The sequence below is a fragment of the Rhipicephalus sanguineus genome, chromosome 10 (genome assembly GCF_013339695.2).
Source record: "Rhipicephalus sanguineus isolate Rsan-2018 chromosome 10, BIME_Rsan_1.4, whole genome shotgun sequence".
Taxonomy (NCBI): domain Eukaryota; kingdom Metazoa; phylum Arthropoda; class Arachnida; order Ixodida; family Ixodidae; genus Rhipicephalus; species Rhipicephalus sanguineus.
The window spans coordinates 67,993,628-68,015,556 of NC_051185.1; the positions used below are offsets into that span (position 1 = coordinate 67,993,628).

General features: G+C 43.9%; 2 protein-coding genes across 2 annotated transcripts in view; both read left to right on the top strand.

The window, feature by feature from the left end:
• Positions 1–283: 283 nt before the first annotated feature.
• Positions 284–10,826, top strand: LOC119372068 (probable serine carboxypeptidase CPVL). Its single transcript, XM_037642523.1, has 4 exons — positions 284–489; positions 5,371–5,560; positions 6,988–7,312; positions 9,922–10,826. The coding sequence occupies exons 1-4, from the start codon at positions 356–358 to the stop codon at positions 10,755–10,757; spliced, it is 1,485 nt and encodes a 494-aa protein (XP_037498451.1). The 5' UTR covers positions 284–355; the 3' UTR covers positions 10,758–10,826.
• Positions 10,827–20,924: 10,098 nt separating this feature from the next.
• Positions 20,925–21,929, top strand: part of LOC119406468 (venom serine carboxypeptidase-like) — a 45,055-nt gene continuing 44,050 nt past the window's right edge. The window contains exon 1 of the mRNA XM_037673216.2: positions 20,925–21,108. Coding sequence (XP_037529144.2) covers positions 20,986–21,108 — 123 coding nt within the window. The 5' untranslated portion in view covers positions 20,925–20,985. The remainder of the gene's footprint in view (positions 21,109–21,929) is intronic.

The following is a 21,929-nucleotide window of genomic DNA, read 5'->3' on the forward strand; positions in this document are numbered from 1 at the left end:
ATAAATGCGCTTGAGAATTGCGATAAGCATACCACTAGTACGATAAATGGCGATATTCAGCAACGTCTATAACCTCAAAACAGACAGGTGTTCCAAAAAGCAGCATATGACGTTTGAGCTTTTGTGGCGTGCGATATTTCGAAAGACCTTTCCTCTGCACGGTGGGATGTGAAAAATTCCTTCGGGACTTGTCGTCACTTTTTTTGTGAAGCTTACTTGTTCGACAATCCTCTATCATTTATAGCCCCATGACTTTTCGTTCAATGTAAGCAATGATGACAACAAACCTGTACATGTAACACTTTCGTTGTGAGCTTAGTCTGTACGGCACGGTTGTCTGGCGGTGCACGCAAAAATGAACCTCTACGAAGTGGTACTTGCTTGGATCATCGCGCTGACGCTTTCTAATTGTGATGGTGAGCAACTTCGCGTGGATCCAGACCTCGCTGCGCAGCAATATTATCTGCAGTGCAAATACGTAAATAAAACGTAAGTGGCGGAGCGATTCTCTATGCATTACTTTGCGAGTGAACATCGCGTTTACCAGATCCCGCAATCGTGTGGTAAACATTACGTAGAGAAAACATGTTGATGTCTTAATGACAGCCTCAGGGAACATTGCAACAATGCAAGGAAAGATAGCGATGGCTGGTTAGCCACATATTGTCCCACGTGTGGATGCGTTCCGCTTTTTGATGAGTCTTTCATTGTGCGCAGGCACTTTGACGAAACTACTCGATTAATGATTGAATCAGCAACTATTCATAGGCTTGGTCGGGATTGCGTTAGTACCCCGTCACTATATTCGACAAGCAAAGAACTAGTTTTCCGCAATGCAACTGTACCTGCGCATGCCTCAGCATTGTTTTTTTTTTTTTTCAATGTATAAATGTATGTGATCAGGCCTCAACTAAATCATTTGCTGAAAATTAGCGCCTGTGTGCGTCCCCTGCTTGTCCCGTCTTGAACGTAAAATAACAGCGCAAAAGACGACGGACGAACACACAGAGACAAACGAGCGCTGACCATGAAGCTGCATGAAAAGGTAGTTCCGATGTAGCCGTGCTTGTCGTTGCCATTCTGAGCGCATGATTTTGAGCACTCTGGCGGCATGCCCACCGAAGGCACAAGATCTGCAAACAGCGTGGCCTGGGCGTCACTCGGGAGACGTTTCTGTTTGATATGGTACGAGAGCATGCGAGAACGGCACACAGCCACCGCAATGAGCGATACTGTTCGAGGAGGGTCAGAAGGAACATAGTTGCAAGAGCCCGCAAAACTAGAGATGGACTTCACAATGGCGGTAAATCGGGCTAGTTGGTTGTTCATGATCGTAAAGGTGTCTCTGTATGTTCGTCCGTCGTCTTTTGCACTGTTATTTTACGATCATGAGCAACCAACTAGCCCGATTTACCGCCATCTAGAAAAATCTGCGCTTGACACTTAAGATATCGCCTATAAATAAGAGAATTACCAAATTTGCGGTATTTCACATCGTGCACCATGTTTTTTTCATCACGATTTTATGTTATTTTCGAACGTCTTGCCTGAGGTGATTCACAAAAGCCTGCAGTTATTTACTATCCTATAAGTGACCTCATGTAACACAAAAGCCTAAATTTTAAGTGCGGAGCACTTTAGGGGCCGGGCCTGTCGCATTATGTCGTATGCTGTCGTCGTCTCATGTAGCTTGGCGTAACACAGGCATAGACATCTGTAGCATGCTGAGCGCGCGCTCGCGATAAGGAGAAGTCTTCTTCCTCTTTTTCTTCGAGCGCCTTGATGATGATGTCAAGCGCGGAGCACTTCAAGTGCCCGGGCGGTCGTGTGCTGTCGTCGCTTGGCGTAACCCATGCAAAACCACGCATGAAAATAGAAAAGAAAGAGGAAGGAAGCGAGAAATAGAAAGAGAGAGAAAGAAAGGAAAAAATAGAAAGGAAAATAAAGAAAGACAGAAAAAACTCGAAAAGAAAAAAATAAAGAAAGAGAGAAGGAAAGAAAGAGAAAACTGAAGAGAAACAAAGAAGGCTGCCCAGCACCGCACTTCCTTCAGGCTCGGCACCACTAGTGCGTAACTGCTTTAATTTTTTTTGTTTTTTTTTTTCTTAACAAGAGAAGTGATTTCTCTAATGCGCACATGTCGCTTCATTAATTTGCCTATGTTTACTATTATTCTACCATTACTACATTGCTGGCATGTATTGCACATGTCATGGTCATGCTTCTCCTGTCACGGTTCCTTATGCGACTGCAAGTATCGATCAAAAAATGCAAAATTGACATGCACTGTGTATTTAGTTTGAATATATTTGCGTAACATCTTGATCTTTCCTCAAATGGCCGACCGGTACATTTATGATTAGAAACGTACGTATTCGTGAATGTCTGCATTGAAAGGAGGCTAATTTGCCATATCCCACAGCATGTATGTGGGATATGGCAAAACTGTTCCGAAGAAATCGGAAGTAACAGGAATGTTGATGAAAGAGACATGTATCATCCACGCATTTGTAGCGCGAGGCTACAAGGAAATTTATACAGATACTTATGTTACAAGGCACTGGATGGCAATTTTCTCTTGCAGGCCATGTTGTGCAGTAAACTGTCGTTTTCCATGTAACAAAATTACAGAAGTCACAGGAGTGTTCAGTTCAATGGTCTTGTACACGTCTTTGATAACGGGGAAAATTTTCTCGTGGCTTCAGTCGTGGGTTCTTGACTTTTGTAGAAACGGGGGGCGGTTTTTTTCTTACTTCCGTGACATCCTTACTGTGGTCTATAGGTGGTGGTGGTGGTGGTGGGGGTGATGTTGCAGCAGGCAGGGTTAGCCTGGCCTGCATGGCCGGCAATTGTTCCGCCTGAGCATCTCCTGAATTGTAGGAGTACGTCATCAAGTGTTGAACAGCCCAGTGTCTCGCAGGAAGACCAACAAAATTCGTTGCACGCTCCTCCTCGTTGCCGCTGGCCCTTCAGAAAAAATGACGTCTTCAAATGTCCGGTGCCTATGACAATCTTTTTGCAAGGTGCGGACGATCGCTGCTCTTTCCACATCAAACTGCGGGCAAAGCCAAATAAAATGTACAATGTCTCCGATCTCACCGCAGAAGGCACAAAACGGGGAAGCGTATCGCCCAGTCTTAAAAGACTAAGCCGGAGTGTAAGCGGAGCCGGTTCTTATGCGGTACAACAGCTGTGGTCTATATGTTTTCCTTACAATGTGTAATTTCCTCGATGTCGGTAACACTCCATTTAATGTTTTATATTGCACCAGTGTCGAAGTTCGCAGGTACAGAACTTTAATTTCGTATTCACACTTGCATTCACACCTGCAATGGCATTCAGCTTTTTTTTTTTAATGAGAGCAATGGATAGGTGCTGAATGTCTAACTGTGCAACAAAGCGAGTGTAGCTTTGCTTCTGTTGCCACTCTATTACTCGCTGGACCAGATGGTTCGACGAACTGCTATGGAAGAGCGTGAAGCTAGAGCAAGCATTTCTGTACGGAACAAAAAATCACAACAGGGGTCTCACAGGAAGTCGCGTCGACCATGGGAGTGCTAGAACGCTGAGAAAAGCTGATGCGCCACTCCTTTGGTGAGATGGCTTGCGCTACCCCTGCAACTATACAGGCACGTGACCAATGGTCAAATCTAGGACCTGAAGCGTAATCATATCTGTATTTATTAGCAGGTTTTGTACCAAGGTCCAGAGGAATAAGGGTTACTCGTACCCCACTTATCTGCATGAGTCCCATTTAGAAACTTTTTTGTGTTATTTTTGCGGCAATTCTTCTTTGTACATAACTAGCATCAGCGAGATTACCGTACAGAGGTCGAAGCCAATCCTTCAATGCAGTGCGAATCAGGTAATCGTAAGCTACTGGCCGGCTAATAGATTGGCTACTGTTGAAACGGGGCAACGCACAAGAGCTCAATTTTCCTGAGCTTCGTCATTCCTGCTACAGCACTGAAAAATTTAATGGTTGCCTGACTGATAGGGGCTAATTCGTGCAGCAAGTAAGCAGTGCCTAAAATTAACACTGGCAGGCAAAGCAACCAGACCGTATAAGCGCTTCTCGCGTGTGCTTGCTTGGCATGCGTATTTGTTGAGTCTTGGCGAAGTCTACTTCCAGCCGGTGCATATGCGGAAGGGCCCATTGAACGGCAGGTCCAGTGAGCATCACGAAAGTGCAAGGTCTTGTCTGGCTGCCCCTTCGTATATGAAGTGCCTGTGCACCAGCAATGTCTTATTCTTGCTGACGCGTGCAAACTTCATGTAAACAGCTTTAATGATATTCCCGTTTTCAGTTACCGAAGTCCCCTTTCGGTAAACGACGTTTTGACAAACACACAGTGATGCACAAGTCTTGTAAATGCGAACCATTTCTTAGCGAACTTCTGCGACTTTGAGCGTATCTATCTATCTATCTATCTATCTATCTATCTATCTATCTATCTATCTATCTATCTATCTATCTATCTATCTATCTATCTATCTATCTATCTATCTATCTATCTATCTATCTATCTATCTATCTATCTAGCCGCCTACGTCTTTGTGCTCTCCTGTTCGCTTGGTTAATCGAATGTGAACCAAAATTGGTATGGCGTAGCATGACTGTATTGCGAACATCAACAACAAGTCATAACATGAAAATCATGACACTCATGTCATGTACAGCATGACTTAGGTGCCACGCTCATGGTGCGCTGGCGGCCGTTTCGCTAGCTTGATATATACCGAAATTGGTATCTTAAGATGTGACTGTGTGACGAACATAAATATCATAAGTTAACATGAAAGTCATGACACGCATGTCATGTACAGCATAACTTACGTGCCACGCTCATGGTGCACTGGCGGCCGTTTCGCTAGCTTGATCTACCCCGAAATTGGTATTGCGTGACGTGACTGTGTGACGAATATAAATAACACACGAGTTAACATGAAAATTATGACACGCATGTCATGTACAGCATGACTTACGTACCACGCTCATGGTGCGCTGGCGGCCGTTTCGCTAGCTTGATCTACCCCGAAATTGGTATCTTACGATGTGACTATGTGACGAACATAAATATCATGAGTTAACATGAAAGTCATGACAAGCATGTCATGTACAGCATAACTTACGTGCCACGCTCATGGTGCGCTGGCGGCCGTTTCGCTAGCTTTATATACACCAAGATTGGTGCCTTGTGACGTGACTGTGTAACGAACATAAATAACACGAGTTAACATGAAAGTCATGACCCGCATGTCATGTACAGCATGACTTGCGTGCCACGCTCATGTTTTCTTGTGAATAACAACGTATGGCAGCTTTTGTTGCTGAGTAACACGAAATGTGTTTTGCTCATCTTATTGCAGTGATACTTATAAAGAAGCCTTCTTGGAAACCGATCTGCTATATCCATCAAGTTATGACTTGGCTAAGCTGAGAAAAATCAGCCGAGTCTGCCTGCCACCGCCTTGCGAGAAGCTGAGAGCGTATTCTGGATATATTCCTGTTGATGACATCAAGTTGTTCTATTTGTTTTTCTTGCACATTAAGTCGGAGGTGAGTCACTGCCATGCAAGTTCTCTACCCGTTCGTGAATATACCACTTTTCGTTTGAAAAAAACAACTTACATTCAACATTTTTGTGCTTTATGGCTCGGAGTGTCAAGAAACGGTCGTAGTACGTTTTTATTGCCATAATTTCATAAATACTTCGCCTATTGGCAAAATTGCCTGTCATATTTCTTTAGAGAGCAAACTAGGGCCGCCAAATCGCGTTATTAACCAACACCGCGATGTACAGCTTATAGCGGCTGTGGTGTAGCGCTGCTAAGCTCGAGGACACCGGTTCGATTCCCTGCCATGACTTCGGCATTTCGAACGGAGTGAAATGCAATGAGCCCGATGTACTTAGATTTCAATGCACAATAAAAAAAACAACACGTTGTGAAAATTCACAAAAACGCCATGTAGGCTTGTCTCATGAACATATACTGGTTTTGACGCATAGAAATGCAGACTTGGCTTGTCCTTCCTTTACATTTACTCGTGCTTCTACTAGCTGTACCCGTTCTTTATTAAGCGATGGCCCATCAGCATAAAAATATGGCGTCAGTGAGCAACGCGTCTCAACGCCGATGGCTACACGGGGACCAAAATTAGGAAGAAGCCTCGTAGTCTGCCGTGAAAATTTCGACAATATGTTCTTCTTCAGATAGTCTTAATAAACAGGTCAGTTGATCCGGTCTTGCTTCGCCATAGCACGGGAAAACACTGGCTTTTACCGAAAACTAAAAGTGACGCCTCAACCCGTTAACGCTATCTTGCCATTGCAGCCGCTTCATTAGATACCGCAAGAGCCTCTATACTAACTGAAAAAAATATTTATTTCTTATGCCCAATGCAGCACAACCCATTCTGAGATTTTTCATTGGCACTTTGTTCTCCATTGTGTTACACCTAAGAAACAGGAATGCAAAGATAACCCCTGAGGAAGCGAAGGAAGGTTCATATTATCTGGTTTTCGGGTTTACATAGTAAACGGAGACACTAAGGCTGGGTAGAAAAACACAATGACTACGATTTCTTTATTCGTGCCTCTTGATAATAGCTCGGACATTCTACATCGCAGTATCAAGAAATAGGTGCCTAGTGGTAAGCTATTTTAGAATCCTGACAATCACTATCTTCGCGATAAACGGCAGCGCCCACACCGGGTAAGACAAATACACAAAACACGAAAAACGGACGACACAAGCGCTGAGTCGTCCTTTTTTCGTGTTTTGTGTATTTGTCTTCCCGGTGTGCGCTGCCGTTTATCGCGAATATGACCAACCAACTAGCCCACAAGTACGTTTTAATCACTATCTGCAAGGCCTTCCGACATGTACTACTAGGCGCAGTATAAAAACCCGAGAATTAGAACAGCATCTCGCTTCTCGGCGAAATCGTTGATTTAATGGAAAATATATATTTTTGATTTATAGGACGATATGAAAAAGCCCCTTCTCTTGTGGCTGCAAGGCGGACCCGGTAAATCGTCCCTATTTGGCCAGTTCTTGGAGAATGGACCACTCGGCATCGCTGCCTCAGGGAATCTGTACTACAGGAAACACACTCTTCTGAATTATTTCAACATTATTTACCTGGACCAGCCTGTTGGATCTGGATACAGCTTCGACAAAGAAGGAAAGTACCCAACGTCTCTGAAAGAGGCTTCCAACCACGTCATAAAATTTCTTCTACGATTCTTGCAAATATTTCACGAGTATGCAGGAAGAGATCTCTACATCGCCGGCGAATCCTATGGAGGTAACGTGCTCCCAGCAACTTATTCGTCAAGTGTCCAGTAGGTAAAAAATAAAGAAAACGCCAGGCCTAGAGGTCAAATGATATTGAACACGGCGTCGGAGAATAAAAAAAAAACGAAATATATTTCGAATTCTGCGACCACACATTACGTTCATTTAACCAAGTTATTGATATGCTTTCCTAAGTATGTTAGTTGCTGCGTGAATGCCGGCTAGAAAAATGATGCTTATATTACACGTATGCTTTGAAGCAGCTGAAAAATGTTCAGTGACCGAAGCTGAATGCTGTAGACGGAAGGTTAATTTTTTGGCAAAGTGAGCGCCCTAGGCAATGAACAGGAGCTTTATAAAGCCTCGTAATGACGAGATTTACGCGCACACAAGCATACCAGATGTTTAACTAGCTAGTTAACGTACAGAACCTTCATTACTAAGCATCAATGCTAAGGTGCCCCATCTTAAAACGTCCTTGTAAACGTGTTACACCAAATTGTTGATGTTCTGTAATTATCATGGCTTCTGTCAAATCTAGTATTTTCAGCATTCTTTCATTTCTACAATATTGTTCCATCGTGTCGACAACAAGGAAGAGAAAACCTTGTGTGTAGTAACTCACCAGACTTCACTATGAGGGGGTAGCTACACAAACTAAGTATTTGTGCCCGACAACATCATCCACACACATTTACTGCACATAGTACAGCGATAGCGTTAAAGAGCTCGTTTCACAGAAAAAGTTTGCGCGTCGGCGTCGGTGTCGTTCTCTGTGAGCGAGAAATTACCCTTGTCCGTCACCCAAAAATGGAGAAAGATATATATAAAATAAATATTAAAAAAACTTGGAGGACGCTTGACCTTCGCCTTCAAGAGTAGAACGCGATGGCGTATTCGAGCCCCGTGCTCACCGCCTTCTCAATAGCTGGCCTGGTTTCGGTTCTCAGTTTTTACTAAGCTTTATTGTGGATCCGCACTTTCCAAAGCGTTTTATAAAAATGGGCCCTTTCATATGTCAAAAGCCCCATATATGTCAAAAATACTGTTCCCTTCAGTAACTTCAAAGCAGATCTTAGCAATGACCCGACGAAGTTAAGGAGATGTCTCAAATATGCTTGAAGAAATGCTGAAACATTTGAAAAGGAAAAGTTCACAAGACCGCTCGTGCTTTCACCTAAGACGACCCTTAGGCGAAAGCCATCATGATCATCATCATCGGTACTCGAGAGGACGCGTGGGTTTTTGTGCCACACGCCACGTTTTCAAGGCCAGCGTCTTTGTTGAGGCTGTGGTTGATCATGATGATGATGAATTAAAGCTCAGTCCTGTTAAATAGGTTAGCAGCTGTCAACACCCCCCTCGATCGTTACGCAGTAGCATGGTGTGACGCCTGCAGCGATTCTACGCTTCTGCCATGTAATACTACATCGGTTACGATGACTCCTTGACCGACATTATGACTCTATAGTGTCTTTTTAACCGCGAAACTGTTTAAGCTATCGGTAAATTATGCTCCGCGGTGCAAAACTCCACAGGTGGGTATGCGCCACAGCAATCGGGAAAGCCCCCCTGCCGAGTACAGCAGGTGCGGGCGTTAAACGAAAACTCTGCTCGGCGAATGGAGCATGTGAAAGAGAGAGAGAGAAAAAGCAAGATATAGAAAGAAAGAGATAGAGAAAATAAAGAGAGATAAACAAAAGCGATAGAAACAAAAAGAGAGAGAAAAATGGAGCGAAATAAAGGGAATAAAGATATAAAAAGATAGACAGACAAAGACATGGAAAGAGAGAGAAAGAGATAGAAAAAACAGATCAAGACATAAAGAGAAAGAAAGAGAGAAATAAAGAGACACAAAGAACAGGAGAGAAAGAAGCAGAGAATCAGAGAATGAAAGGCATCAAAGAGAAATAGAGATAGGAAAAGTGAGAAAGAGAAAGAAATAGAGAGAGAAAGAACGAAGTAGCAAGAAACAGAGAGAAAGAAACGGAAAGAGAAGAAAGGAAGAAAAAAATAAAGAGAAACAAGGAAGACCGCGCAGATGCGCTCTTCCTTCGGGCTTGGCACCACTGGTGCGAAGCTGCAATTATTTTTCTAAAGCGGTGACACGTACTGGCGTCGCTCTGTGGCAGCGAAGTTGACTGCCACTTAGAATAATCGGCTTCGATTCCGGTTCGAATCTTACGTGATTTTTATAAAGGTCGCGTGAGTTTTTATACCGCACGTGTATTTATTAGGGCCAGCGTCTGATGAGGCTCGAAAGGCTTTCGCCTTGATAAATCATTAGCAGTATGTTTGCAGCGAATACTTGCTGGCTTAATGAAACAACTACGCAGTGAAGAACCATCTCCGAATGGTCGCTGTAGCACTTAGGCAAAGGGTACTATTTCTAAATGAAGTTTTCGCTGCTGCAAAACACTGCATACTTTACGCACCGCCTGCAGAGTTTAGAACGTGGCTCAAGTAACAGGAGTACTTCCAATGAACGAATAAGAGAGATTACATCGAGAGGGTCGTTTTCTGTTTATACAGGCGGTCTCAAAGCGCTTACAAAATTTCGTTTGACCTTAGCCCGTTGTTGAAGGCCTAACTATTGGCACGCTTGCTTTCTTTTTTCAGCAAGATCAACCGTTGGAGTGGCGCACAAGTTGATAAAAGAAAAGCCTCAAGACCTTTCTCTGCGGTTCAAAGGGCTGATGCTAGGCGCCGGATTCCTGTTTCCTCTGCTGGACATCATCAACTCGACGGACTTTCTTTACTACACAACACTTCTCGATGAGTGTAGTCGTAATATGTTTTCCAATAGATTTAACAAAATTTACCAGTTAGTTGAGGCTGGAAAATATATGAACGCTTCCATGCTACTGAGCATGACCGTTCTTAACTTGCGTAGAGAAGGTCAGAAAAGCTTATTCGAAATTCTAACCGGTTTCACTCACCATGGCAGCATTGTCGTTCCTCAGAGACCCAAGGAAACGTACGCGTATTATCGTTACGCGAACAGTACTAAATTCAAGAGGATCATTCACGTTTCTCCCACCAGGGTGCTTGATGGCACCAGGTATCAAATATCAGTGCAATTAGCCGTAAACGACTTTTTCAAAGACCACCGAGAACACTTTGTAGACGTTCTAAATCGGGCACACGTTCTTTTCTACGCAGCGCAGTTGGACGCCGTATTCCCGGCCGTCAACCTTGCGGAGTCCTTCAAGAAGTTGCAATGGCGCGGAAATAAAACGTTTCTAGAAACGCGACGTGAGCTTTGGCACCGCAAAAAGAATTCTTCTCTTGAACTCCTTGGATATGTAAAACATGTTGGAGCTGTTATGTATGCCGATGTACTATTAGCAGGTCACTACGTTTCACTGGATCGCTCGAGTGCTGTGAGTGAGTTGTACGCCAATTTTCTGGAATTCACAAAACAACCTCCACCTACCGATACGCCAGGTCGCTAACATCGTGCATCTGCAGCTATGCTACTGCTTGTGTGACTGTCATTGTGAAAGCAACAAAATAAAGAAATGAGGACCAGTACTGATTCCAATTGTATTTCATTGCACAAATAAAGTGGCCAGCACCGAAACGCTTTCATAACAGCAGAGGAACGGCATAATTTCTCGCTGCTTTGTGCTAGTAATTATCTTTCCAACCCACCGTCGTTATGTATATTTTTTTATACGTACGCCTCAAATTTTCACGAAGGAAAAAAGAAGGCACGGTCATTATGAGAAATGATGACAGAGCGCTTTTGTAATGAGTGGGAAGCTTTACACACCTCACTCGTGCTCAGTTGCTCAAATTTCACGGTGCGCGCAATCACTCCGACCTCTCAAGTCCCGCACGTGCCTCTACCGCGTGGGTCTCTCGTTACTCACAGACTCCCGATGTGCGGATGCTTCGTGCGAGGCATTAGTTAAATTCAAAATAAGTGCAACGTCTCTCGTCTAAATTAATAAATGAGGTCTTAGTGGGGGTCAAACAGGAGCAGGTCGCCCAATAAATGACCCTACCTTCACTGGTATGACTGATTGATTCATTACCGTCACAACCATGTGACAAACTATACATAAGCATAAGCCCGATTAAGCGGTCTATTTATTACTCCAAGTACTACAGTTGACGGCACGTAGCGAGTCACTCCGTTCAATCACACAAACGACGTGCTATTTGATGCACCTGCAGAAAGGGCAGAGGCCGCTGAAAACTTGCAAAGCAGTGCGGCTGATAAATGCGGCTATGCGCGCTCTTTAATCCGAACAATAAATTACACGCGTTATGCAGAGCCCGTTTCACTGTACATTTGCGAGCTACGCTTTCGAATGGGCGTATCTACAGAAAATGGTAACATTCGTTTAAAGGTATCTTTAAAAAATGAATGACAGGGGTATGACAAGTGGGTAGGGACCCGGAAACACAACAGCGTATGCAGCAGTTTCAGTGGTGTTAAAATAATTCTCTTAGGAAATGAGTGCCAATGTGTTATTGGTGAAATTGCGTTTCAAACATTCTAAGTACAAAATATAGGGATACATTTATTTCGCCAAATAAATATTAAAAACTCCTTGTAAGGGCGAACCACGCCAACATATCAACAGGACCGCATTGATAAAATGAAACCCTGCAGTTATGGTGTCAAATACCTGACATGTAAGCCCACCACACTAATAATATGTGCCTGCTGCTTTGAGAGTTGCAGAATTTTCGTAATTGCGAAGGTATACAAGTATTGCATTCACGGAATGATGTACAGGCCTTATTTGTGCCGCAAGGCCACCAGCCATATAAGCTCGTGTAAGGTTCGCACTTTTTTTTTCTCAATTTTAAAGATATCGGACCAAGGAGATTTTAAAAAAAAACGTGGTGGAGTGTACAGGACGTCTCGAAGATCAAACCAGACCTCCGCCAAAATATTAGAGGCGGAGAACAGGTTAAACGGAGGAAACTACGCTGTTAGTATGGACGCTGTTACTATTACTACAATTACTGCGAAGGAAAAGTAGCATTTCTCTCACACACCCTACGAGCTTAAGACGACAAATTGTACTGGACAGACACTGATCAAATCAACGTATCTCTTTGTGTTATAGTGATCTTTTATTTTGTAATTAATTAACCTAGCAATACGTTAGCAGGAAAAAGGCAGTTGGTCTTTAAGTGGGAATCACATGAGACTCATCAGACGGAAAGCTTATGTTTATGACGTAGAGGCAAATGCTGGCTTCACATCAGCAGCTAAGAAGTTGGGAGTGCTTTGACTCCAGGATTATTTTAAACCTCCTTGGACCGGACCAATCGGTATACTTTCTCCGACTGCGACCATTCTACGTGACTTCCCACCCCCACAAAAGCGAATGCTATGCTGTTCACAAATAATTACTTAATTATTAATTTAATAAAAAACTAAATAATTAATTTAAAAGATAATTAATTAGTTAATTATTTAATGCGGTGCGGCGAGCACGAATCAATGTTCATGCTCGCTGCGCCTCGTCTTCGCTATCGCTGCTAAACTGCTTACCTTAGGTAATCAAGCAATGACATCCATTGAGCGCACACCAAATGCCGCAAGAATAACGTAATTGAAAGCGAAAATACATGCGTATACATCAATGACTGCTCACCTCGTGAAAGTGGCAGCCACGTATTAATCTACACAATGAACATACAACCGCAAACTATACTTAAATGACATTCTGAACAGAGCGTTAAATATATCTGTGGAACAAGTGCACGGCCGCCACGAAACCTGCCCACGGAGTTGCGATTTCCTTTTTACCGCTAATTCTCATCAACTCCATTAATCGAATGAAAGTTCGTCCGTTGTCCACCGTTTGATCACTCTGCGCTCATCAACAGCATCATCATCAGCCTGTCTACTCCCACTGCAGGGCATGTTCCGCCAATCAACCCGGTCCTGTGCTTCTTCTTAAGAAGCACAGGACCGGGTTGATTGATTCTTAATCTCATCTACCCACCTAATTTTCTGTCTCCCCCTCACGCGTTTGCCATCATTTGGAATCCAGTCAGTTACCTTTAATGACCACCGGTTATCCTGCCGACGTGCTACGTTCCCGGCCCATATCCATTTCTTCTTCTTGATTTCAACTATATGATATCCTTAACCCCAGTTTGTTCCCTGAGCCACTCTGCTCTCTTCTTGTCTCTTAATGTTACACCTATCATTTTCCTTTCGATCGATCGCTGCGTCGTCCTCAATTTAAGTTGAACCCTCTTTGTAAGTCTCCAGGTTTCTGCTCCGTAGGTAAGTACCGGTAAGATTCTGATGTTATATACCTTCGTCTTGGGGGAAAGTGGTAGACTACCATTCATGAGTTGATAATGCTTGCCAAATGAGCCCCATCCCATCCTTATTCTTCTAGTTATTTTACTCTCATGGTTCGGCTCCGCGGTTACCAGCTGTCCTAAGTAGACGTACTCCTTTACAACTTCCAATGTCTCGCCACCTATCGCAAAGCGCTGTTCTCTGCCAAGATTGTTTCACATTACCTTAGTTTTATGCATACTGATTTTCAGACCTACTCTTCTACTTTCCGTATCCAGTTCAGTAATCATGAGCTGTAATTCGTCTCCCGCGTTACTCATCAATGCAATGTCATCAGCGAATCGCAGGTTACTGAGATACTCTACATTAACTCTTATCCCTAATTCTTCCCAATCTAGGGCCCTGAAAACATCCTGTAAACACGCGGTGAATAGCATAGGAGAGATTGTGTCTCCCTGCCGTACGCCCTTCTTTATTGGGATTCTGCGCTCGACGTAACCTAAATGGAAGCTCGACGAAAAACTTACGCGGTCCCCTCTGCATTTGCCTAAGACGACTAGAAGGCGAAATCCACCTTCTTTTTCTTCTCAATCGATTGCATTGATAACTAGGGGTGTGCGAATATTCGAAAGTTTCGAATATTCGTCGAATATTACATTCGAAATATTCGTATTCGATTCGAAAATCGTGTATTCGAAAAGTTTCGAATATTCGATAATTTCGAATATTCGAAAAGTCGAATATGCGATTCGATTATCATGCATAAAATAACTCGTCTTCCACATTTCTGCTGCGTTCGTATCGCAAAAAACGTTGCCGAGAGGAGCGATAAACATCGTAAGTACACGGAGGCACGATATCTGCCTGCGACGAGCGCCCCAATATGTATGATTTATTGCTGGTGCATCTCCGACGTGCAGCGTTGTTGGCGATCATGTAACCGTACATTTTCAATATTATGCGGTCGTAACGTGCCGCACTCCCACTCGTTCACTATGCGGGACCACTTCTGAAGAAAGACAGTCACCCATGTGACTGGTGGCGGACTGTATAGGCACCTTCAGATACCCCAGTCTGGCAAAACTTTGCCCCATGTAACTCCCTATACCAGTCACTTCTGTTCCAAGCGAGCGTGCCTTTTCAGTGGCAGGGGTGGGGGAGGGGTTCTCTGTTACAAGGGAGCGCCTGCTACCTGATCATGTGGAGCAACTCATATTTCTTTATGATAACATGTATTCATTATTTTCATTGTGCCGAGATATTTGCTTGTGTTGTGATGTGCATTGTGCTAGCCTGGACATTGTGTGATGGAGATAGCAGTGTGTGTTGTGTTGCCAGTCAGGGTGTTAGTGTTTTTTTCCTTCAAATAGCTACATATTAAATAAAATATCGTTACTGTGGAGGCATTTTTCCTTTGATATTCGATATTCGATTCGAAATTCGAAGGTGGATATTCGTATTCGATTCGTATTCGAAAAATTTGATATTCGCACACCCCTATTGATAACCCCTCCCCCCCCCCCCTCGTCATCTCTGCCTCCGTGATCGGCGCACCTTTGACCAAGCGACACTATGTCATGCGATGAGGTAATCATGTGACCTCACGTTATAGTGACGTCATTATGACGTCATGGTGGCTACAAAAAGTGTAGGCGGCCTGTGACGTCATGGTGACGTCATCACGTGATGATGATTTTTTGCATCGCTCGTGTTGACGCAGCCGACGGTCACTTTTCGCGTTTGATGAGGCGTCTAAGGCTTTCGCCTTAATAAACGTCGCACATACGAGGGTGAGTTCATATATCATCTCGGAACAAGAAGGGGGCTCTTGACAAGAAGCACCGTCAGGCTTTGTCATTCGACCAATCGGCGTTCTTTGACCTCGTAGTGGCGTGCGAAGAAGAAACTGCGCGCACTCCCGACGAGGAGCACGGGATTCTTTGTTATTGACTTTACTTGGGTACAAGACGGGCTACCGCACAAGACCTCATCGTCTCGTGCGAATAACGTTTTTATACACACTGCCAGACATGGCCGACCGTGACTAAGGACTGTTTTAAATCCACAAAATAAATAAAGCTTCCACGTGATAGTTTTTTTTCTGTGCGTTCTTGTGTGCCTCTCAAATGTTTTTGTCTGATGACCAAATACGGATGCTCCCAAAGTGTATCTTCGAGGGCATCGCTGTTCAAATTCACAGTATATCAGTCCTTTCTCATTGACATCTGAAGTATTTTAATCGGATATGATCTTCTGAGTGCTAATAGCGCAAAAATTCTTGAAATGGCAAATGCACACAATATCGATGTAAAACAGCACTTGACCTTATGAAGTGTTTACAGAATATTACTTCGCGTGCAGCCATCAATTACAAGCTCCAGGTATCTTTCCCAAAGGGTGCTCGGAAACTTGTAAACACCCGCACCCATTTACAAGCAAGTGTGCTTAAGAAATGCAAGTGTTTGTTGAACTCTCGCCAAGGATTCGCTAAATGAAGTCGGTCACTTCATTGTCGCCCGCACCATAGTTCAACACTTGCAGCGCTTATGGCATTTCAACGAAATGTTTTTCGTGTTAAGGGACACAAATAATTGAAGATTTGGTTACACTTACAAAAGCAATGTCTATTGCATTACACCTAAAAACAACCGTGACTTCAATCATCGTGTGCCAGACGTGTTTATGCGACTACCAACCTTCACAGAGTGTTTTCACTCTCGTGCCTCATATGGTCATAGAGAACACATTTCCTAAAAACCCTCAAGATGATAACATATCCTAGCAAAGCCGCAGAGCACAAAAGCTTCCATGGCTTCCACAGCGGGAGCATTCTATTAGCGAATACGTGCCAAAGGCAGGCCTTTTCCAATCGTGCCGGCGTATGCACTTTCACGCTTCTTTTCGGCGCACAAATTATCATCTTTCATATGATATTGTCCCATCAAATTATTCAGCGCATGAAAGTAAACTCAATGGCGGCAAGCTACGGCTTCAGTAGAAAGCCTCAATTGTAAACAACGCGGGTGAAGCATAGAGACAGAGAGAGGGAAAAGAAAAAGGAAAAGGCAGGCAAGAAGGGCGAATGATAGAAAGGATAGAGAAGAGAGAACAAGGGTAAGAAAAAGAAGAAACCAGAAATGAACCGTTATTGTGAAGACACAGAACACGAACTAGCGCTGGTAGTTCACAAACGCCCGTCAAATCTGTTCGTCTTCAAGTAGCACTATAGGGCTTTCGTGGACAAGGTCCCAGGATATTGTTCTCTGATAGTGGTTTTGTATCAAGACGGTGTAGTTTGGCTTCTAGACCGCGTTGTTGAGTCTGGTAGGATTGGCAGTGGCTTAGAATGGCGCTGAATTGTCTCGTCACATCCGCATAAGTTGCATGCCACACTGTTGGCCATTCGAATGACATATCCATTCGTAAATGCCACACCCAACCACATGCGATAGCAAAGTTTCATTGCGTCGTGAGAGCCCGGACGGCAAACGATGTCGCAAATTTGGGTCACTCGAATACAAGCCCGTGTATTCCGTTCTAAAAGTGTGATGCGGCGAGCAAGTGACTGCAGTTACCGTGCAGCGCCCATTCTAGAAAATGGTATGGGGCATCCGCAGGTCTTCTTCATGAGCCGATTGTGCAGCTTTATCAGAGCGGTCACTGACGACAATTCCGTAATGGCTCGGCAACAACTGAAATGTAGTATCGTGTCCTTTAACGGGCGCTTGGCGGCGATCGTGCTTCATTTCATACACTAGCAGCTCGGGTAATTCATGCCGTAAGGCAAACTGCGGTGTTTGTAAGGCTGACCTCGAGTCGCAAAAGATAACGTATTGATTGGGTGGCTGCAGAATCCGTGGATATGTAAATGCGTGATCCATGATTACTTAAAAACGCGCGGCTGTAGAAACACCACGACTTTCCGGTCGCAAAAAAAATACAAAAAAACGTGCCGCACCCAAAGCTGCAATACTGCCCCTGCCAATCCATTTATCGCAGCTACAAGTTTTCGCAGATCAAGAAATATATTTTTTTATATCAATATGTTTACACAGATGTGCGAGTTCAATCAATCGCTGCACCACTACCAAGAGTTATATTTTTCAACAACGATGTGTTGGAAGTTTTTTGCCTTATTGTTTTTTCTTCTTTTACGTTATACTCAACGCATGGCTCTTCGTAAATGTCATTTACACAATTGAGAGAACCTTTCAGACGGAACGTGCGGGAACACGGCGAGTTCTGCGCACATTTTCTCTGAAATTTGTTGGGTCGTTAACTCCGTTTCAATGAAGCTGCAACGGTTCTTCCGAGAATTTCTCATTACAGTCTCCATTTTATCAGCGCCTGAATGCAATAGTTGGGAAACCAATGACGAAAATTTCTTCGATGACACCAAAGGCGCCGCTCCACCCTGTAAATATCTCGACGAACTGTAAGTGTAATCCAGTTATTATCGGAAAAGTACTTGAGTGCGCCACATCGTAGGATCCTTTTGAGTAACACCTTAACTGAGTGCGCGGCCTCAAATTCGCCGTATAACACCTCAAAAATACAACGAGCCTTACCTAACTATATAGTTAGCCTCGAGAAAAACTGCTTCGCAAACGCAGAGGGCCCACAAGCCTGGCTTTCTTGAGTATTTTCTGTTTGTCGTCACGATTGAGCAAGTGTTTCGTCCGACGACGTGATTCTGCAAAATATTGTGGCCTCGTGCAGTGTGTCTTCAGCAACGTATCTCTCACAACAAAAGCTTATGCTCACCTATCGCTTTTCCTTTCTTGTTCCACTTTTGAACAGTAACCCACATATGAAATGCTTCTATAGAAAAACCTCTTCTTTTTTTTTTCATTCTGCTCATAGGGGCTCAAGACAATCCTGTGCGAAAACTAACCTTTTTTATTCAGCCATTTTTCTTTAGGTCTGTAGAGACCAATATTACGTGTAAATAAGACTTGCGCGCTTGCAGACGCGAACAGCAAACAAATATTTTCTTTGAAGTCGAATAAGGGTTACAGGAAGATTTTTAAAAAGGCTTGTGTCTCTTGAATCTTTTTTTTTTTTTGAGGCAACACGCTCTTCTAGTAAAAAGCTGCAACATAACTGGCTACATTTCGTAAGCATGACAGATTGTTTGCAAATGCATGATCTTGCTGTAGGTTTGTAGCAAGTTAACGAATATACTATATTATCGCAACAGCGACTGAGGTTATCCTGCTACTGTTGCGATGACATAATGTCTATAGAAAGAGGCAGAGAGAGACAACTTTATTTTGTGAAATTAGATTTTTCGAGGAGAGGGGACAATCAGGCGGTGTCTGACGGCCACCTCTTCAGCTCTATCATCTGCTATATACTCTGCAAGCTTACAGTGAGGGTACGCACGGGCACATACTCTATAGCACATATGAAATGTCGTTACTCTATGCAAAAGTCGCAAAGAAATGTTGTATTTTACTGCAGCAAAAGGGAGAGTTGGGCTAGTTAGTTTGCGTTCATAATGAAACAGCGCGAAAGACGCAGGACACAGAAAGACTTGACAACACGTTGTATTTTGTTGAGAAATGGCAACAAGTTATCGCAGGACGTTCGAAGAACCTAATAGGAATAACATTGCAAAAATATGGCCATTAGACGAAGTTCACTACAAAAAAATTAAAAGAACAGGCCCGAACTCGGTTAAGGTTACAAGTGATTAGCTCTATATGCTTCCATTCAAGCATCAAAAATAATAAGAAGTGTTTTCCTGTAATCTGTGTGCGGCGTCGAAATTTCGTTGTGCTCGCTTATTTTCCTCAGGGAGGGTTACAATTTATTTATCGCGCTTGCGCAACATAACAAAAAAATCATAGTTTTATAATGGACAAATGAAAGTAGTAGGGCCGAGTTCGCTTTCCTATACTACACAAATAGCCAGCGTTGTCAGAACGTCTCTACCAGAATCATGAAACCTATTGCTATGACGAAACAGTGGAATCACTGAAAGCGGTATATCACGCACCCGACTGCAATGTTCTCGGAAAATCTTGAACTGAGAAAAGAAAATTACAAAACTAAACAGTAATTGCTAATTTGACAATATACGTGCTCTCAGCTTCTGTTGTACAATCAAGACAGTGTTCGTCGCAGTCAATTCATTCCTCTCCTGTTTCACTAAGAGCTCTCGAAGGTACCTTCAGCTTCCAGCTGGGAGCGCGAAAAAGTCCCGTACAAATGTGTCACGTGATGCATTCGGTTCCTGCGGGAAGTTAAGTTCCCCGCCGGAAGGCGTTTCTGTATCTCTGCCCAACAAAGCCGAAGGATAGTATTCCTATTATCCAAGGGTCTCAAATGCGTGGCTAGCGGCCCGTGGCCCGCCCATGATTGTCTTCATCCTATATGTTTTTTAAATGTTTTAAGGAAGTACTTCCATGAGCGACACAGACATGACTGATCCCAAGCATTCTTTTCGGGGGGTAACCCGTGTGGTCACCACGTGTTGAGGCATATCCGTCGAACCAAAGCTATATTTCAGTTCACGAGGATGGCTTGGTGGGCTAGTTGAATCGGCGTTCACATTTCAGTCATTCTGCACATCGGTATCGATGTTTCTGAAATTCGGACTCTGGCTTCCTTTAAGAAATGACCTATTTTATAAATGAGAAAGCAACCCCCGCCCCCCGCTTAAAGCTTCTTTACCGCCCCGGCCCTTGCGGGACTGCATTTTGTGACTGCGGCCCGCTGTCTAAGGTGAGTTTGAGACCCCTGTTATACACCTATCGAATGTAGGGACACTAAAGAGAAACAATGAATTGATTTAGATTGATAAAGTGTGCTCGGAGAACTCTTGTGTAGTTTATTTCACCACCATAGGTGTATAGGAGAAAACCAAGTTCAAAGTTTCATTTTTCAGTTTCGCGCCGAACTTTGTAATTCGTGACGTAAAAGACTTCAAAGAGCATTTAACGTATTGTGGCGCCACTGGATCGACGAAATTTGCACAAACTCGTTATGTCAAGTCTCTGGCCCGCTCAGAGGACAATGTACTTCGATTTAACCGATTAGGAACTACGTAGGCCCAAGCAGGTGCCGTCAAAAATATGTGACGTCACGGCAAATGGTGCGGGAATTCCAAGGTGGCGTCGCCACCTGTATTTTCTTTTTTCGCGTTTTCTCGCTTATTAAGCATTTTCGCGCAGAAAGCGTGGTGTTTTTGGTATCGTGGAAGACTACTTTCCTAATGCGAGAAAAATCGTTTTGCTCTTCAGTGTCCCTTTATTGTTCTAGTAATGATTTCTGAGGAGTTTGTTGTCTCACATCTGAAGTCAGATTTCCTTCTGACTTTCTTTTACAGAGGACCATACGACGATCTCCGGCTTCATCCGACGAATGACAGGATACCTTGGGATGACCTTCTTGAGATGCGACAAGCTAGTCGTGTTTGCCTGCCGAAGCCGTGCGACAACCTGACAGTGTATTCTGGTTTTATTCCCGTTGACGAAGATAAGTTTTCCTACCTGTTCTTCTTGCTCATCAAAGCCACGGTGAGGAACTCGCATTGTAAAAATTTCACTCGCTTTTCCATAAATACTGACAGCGATCATAAATAAACCACTCTCATAAGTACATCACAGTGCTCATAAGCAAGTTGCGCCAGGTAATATTTCGAAGCAGTGAAGTGTTCAGATGCTTAGTTACCAGCGTGACATTACGGGAACGATGACAAAGTCACAGCTTCGCAGCAAGGGCGAAGCAATTAATCTGACAGCAGCAAAGTGAAATGTTATAGAAACTAAGGCTAGCAGTTAACTCATCTAGCATCCGATCTCCCGTTACTCTACAAAATGTTGACGTAGGGAAAATGGCCGCTCCAATGAGCGAAGCAGTTTTCGTGCTGTCTGTCGCCTTAAAACGCAGTAAGCCCCCAAGCGGCACCGCTTCATGCTTCTTCGTCCTATGGAGACGGCGATTTTAATCACTGCTTGAGCTGCACCCGTCTGCAGGTTTCGCACACTTTAGCTCGCACATACAACATGCGACGCACGGGACGATGTTATCGGCTTGGGCTTTATACGGAACATGACGGCGACGAAGACGGCAAAAATGCGCCTCGAGTGTTCATATAATTGCTGTCGCAATAAAAATGCAGTGACGTTTATCAACCGACGCGAAAGCGAAAGGGTTTCATCGCAACTGCTAGAGGAAATCAACAGAGCGCCTCCACCTGTCCTACCCTGACCTTTCCCTCTGTTCCTCTCTCGAGGAAGCGCGGCTTACCAACCCCGCACCTGCACTGTGGTGTCGCGTTACAGCGGTATGGGATCACTCTTAGATCGCACCAGGGCCAGCAGAAATGGCCGGCTGC